Source organism: Propithecus coquereli, unplaced genomic scaffold (assembly GCF_000956105.1).
Source record: "Propithecus coquereli isolate 6110/MARCELLA unplaced genomic scaffold, Pcoq_1.0 Scaffold508, whole genome shotgun sequence".
Classification (NCBI taxonomy): Eukaryota; Metazoa; Chordata; class Mammalia; order Primates; family Indriidae; genus Propithecus; species Propithecus coquereli.
The window spans coordinates 557,865-561,288 of NW_012150930.1; the positions used below are offsets into that span (position 1 = coordinate 557,865).

The 3,424-nt window shown below is 41.2% G+C and overlaps 1 protein-coding gene across 1 annotated transcript in view; it reads right to left on the minus strand.

Annotated features, from left to right (window-relative positions):
• MTERF1 (mitochondrial transcription termination factor 1) overlaps positions 1-855 on the minus strand; it is a 7,426-nt gene extending 6,571 nt beyond the window's left edge. The window contains exons 1-2 of the mRNA XM_012656558.1: positions 844-855; positions 249-307 (exon numbers count right to left, since the gene is read on the minus strand). Coding sequence (XP_012512012.1) covers positions 249-277 — 29 coding nt within the window. The 5' untranslated portion in view covers positions 278-307; positions 844-855. The remainder of the gene's footprint in view (positions 1-248; positions 308-843) is intronic.
• Between the last annotated feature and the right edge of the window lie 2,569 nt (positions 856-3,424).

Genomic DNA, 3,424 nt, shown 5'->3' on the forward strand with positions numbered 1-3,424 from the left:
TCATGCTTTTAATTAACCAAAACCATTATCCCAAGGGCCAACTATCAAACTAAGAAACACACTGAAATTCTCTGTACTTGTAACTTGAACTTCAAAAGAAGAGGATTTACATTCCCCTCCACTCCACAATTGGCCGGTTAAAGATGCCTTTAATGGAAATGGCTAATCACTGGTCCTAAAGTACCACATTCCAGCTGGTCTTTACATATAGCAAAGTTTGGAGATGTTTACAGCAATGCATTTCTCACCTTATTTGTCTTAAGGAAGGACTTGGCATCCCTCCAGAAATGCTGGAGAACAGCTGTCTCTAGAAATGGCAACAAAACAAAACATTGTCAGGACTTCACAATACAGATAAAAGTGATTGATCCCAGCTAACGCTGCATAGTGTTCTTGTGGGGATGCACTACCTCTTGCAAACTAAGCAGCTCTCAGAAACACTGAAAAGAAAACAGCAAGTACACGCCTGAAAAAGGTAACGGAATCACGAATATGTTTTGTAAAACCAAAGCTAAGTGCTTCATATACATTGTTTTAGTTAACCGCCCACAACAACTGAAAAGGTAGGCATTATCCCTAAAATTACAAAATCTGAAACAGCGCCGAGCTCCCTTATTACTTGTCTTAGCTAGCTGAAGCATCGGGTTCGAACCCAGTGGGTGGGTCTAACTCAAAACCAAGGTAATTCTACACCGTAGGCTCTTTCCGGCCCTCTTCCTCCCCCAAGGGCAACTCTTCAAGGGGCTACGCTGTACAGCTGAGTCACCCAGACCCTCTTCTAAAAAAGAAAAAGAAAGGAAAACACAGCAACAAACTCTCCATCTCACCCGGAACTGTACCTACCCGCCGGACATGGCTTTTACTTCCGCCTCTGGGGTCTGGCGCGTCACCAAGGGGCGGAAATGGACGAGACTAACTTCCGGCTGCGGGACGCGCGCAGAGGCGACGCCGCCAACCCTGCGCCCCCGGGCGGTAATCTCGCCATCCTCCGTAGCACGACGCGAGAGCCCGGCAGGGGGCAGCAAAAGACCGCGGTGAGCGCGGGAAATCGAACGCGGGGATTTTCCAGACGCCGGGGGCGGATGACCCGGGGGAATTGTAAGGTATCCACTGTTGGCCGGCAACAGGCAGTGGGACATTACATGAATTTTGCAATCTGATAAGGCGATTCCCAGTATTAAGGTGGTTAACACGATGCCGATGAACGCCTCGATGTTTGGTGCTGGAAACGCGTGTGTAAACAGTCCCAGATTCTTTCTTTCATGTACTACCTTGGAAATCCTGGAGTGTGGCTGCTAGTCTGAATTCAGCATGAGCCTTCGGGCTGGGAATCAATTCTCGTATACTTCGATTTACCTGCTTGCGGCACGAATTCAATTCTGGTTCTTTTGAAATTGTGACTGCTTTAGGCTATTTAAATTAAAGACTAGAAGCAACCTAAACTGAATATCCCCAGCTGACGTGTTTTGGCCACCTGTGGGCGCGTCGCCTTAAACCTCCCCTGTCCCTTCAGCCATCACCTGCCTGGTGACGGTGGCAATGAAGGAGTTAAAGCTTCAATTGAAGGCAATTCTACTGCGACCTCCAAAAGAAAGATAATATCTAGATTAATGAAGTAATCGTGTATGTCAAGTTATCCTCAGGAGAAAATGGTGGTTTGGTCTTTAGAAAAACAGAAAGTGAGGGAAAGGGGTTGCTGATCTTGAATTCTATAAGGAAGAATTTCCTGCATTACTACCTCCATTAGGGGTGGAAACCTAATGATAGAATTTTCCGTATCCCAGTTCTGTACCAGTGAGCCAAATTGTTTTACCCTCGCTCTTCCCCTTAGATTACAATATGCTTAGCTGATTTATTGTTGTCACTTTGTTTTGGATTAACTTTCTATTTTACAGGTTTATAAGGATAAAGATTTATCTTTGGGAATTTACATTACTAATAATCAGTCTATCTAGTAAGTGAAACTACTTACTGCAATTCCTCCAGGTAAAAAATAGTCCTGAAAAATTAGAAAGGGCTTTTTAACGTGAATTTCTAAAATCTGTTTTCCTTCCTCATGGAAGGAGCTCCTATGTCCAAGTTTATTATATATAAATATATAACTCTATATACATAAATATGTAAATATATACAAACTGTTTTACAATCAGAATGTAAAACAATTAAATTTAGGAATCATTAAATTTCAGACTCTAAGAAGACCTTTAAGATTATGGAGCCCCAATCCTCTCATTTTACAGATGAGAACATTGATACCCTTAGAGTGGGAGCCAGCAAGAGAATATATGTCTTCTGTAATTTATACCGCATGCTTTTTTGTACTGACAAGGATTATCAAGGGTCATTTCACACTACTTAGGCAACATCACCTAAATTTGTTTTTAGTGATATAGATAAAGGAGATTGTTTCTTTTGAAAATAAGTTTCATATTTCCCATACATATTATAAAATACTGAAAGAATAACAATAGAAATGTAATAGTGGTTGGGTTAGGATGGTTTTATCAATTAGGGTTTTTTCCCTCATATTTCTGCAATGATTTCTGAAATGTTGTCATTACCTCCAGTAAGAGCAATGACTACTACCTCATTGTCATTTGTGATGCATTATAGTAGCAACCGTATATACCTTGTCTGTGTTTTACTTATTTATTCAATGAACATATATTGAGCACATGTACATTCCAGACCCCGTTTTCAGGTTTGGGGATACAGAAGAAACCAAGACAGAGCCCCTATTCCCCTGGACCTCATTTCCAGAGGTAAGTCTTAATCTCAGCCCAAGTGTCTGCTCCTTTACATGCTTCCCACATCTGCCCTCCTCAAGACCATAGCTGACCCAATTCCCTACTATAGTGATGTAATTAAGAAAAAGAAAGTATGGTTAAAACAAGAGAAGGTTTAGGGAGAGGGGAAGCAGAGGAGATGACCAAAAGCAGGGTATAAAAGATGAAGAAACAAAGAGGAAAAAAGGATGAGATGAAGTAGTAACAACATGGTGGAGGGGAGTTTTTCCTAGAGGCTGTTTAAACTTTTCGTCTTGTTTTTTTTAATGAGGCCTAAATTAATTTGGGTTTTATGTCATATTTGTATCGTCATATATAATATCTCTGTTACAAGCTTCTTTCTTTTCTGAAATGATGGTGATATTAGATGGTATTTGTGTTTTTAAATGACCTTACTTGGGGAAAAGAAAAAATTGCCAAGTCTGTATTGGAACACTTCCTCCCTCTTTTTTTTAATCCAAAAATTTGTTGCAGAGGAAAAGCACAGACTCTGAAGCCCTCCCTCCCTCCCTACATTGGACTTAGACGCTCAGGAGCTGGGCCGAGAGTCAATTATAAATACAGAATCTGTGCTGTATTCAGAAGCACCTCTGCTGTGTTGTAACTAAGAATGTTTTTACTGTGCCATATGTGCCTGC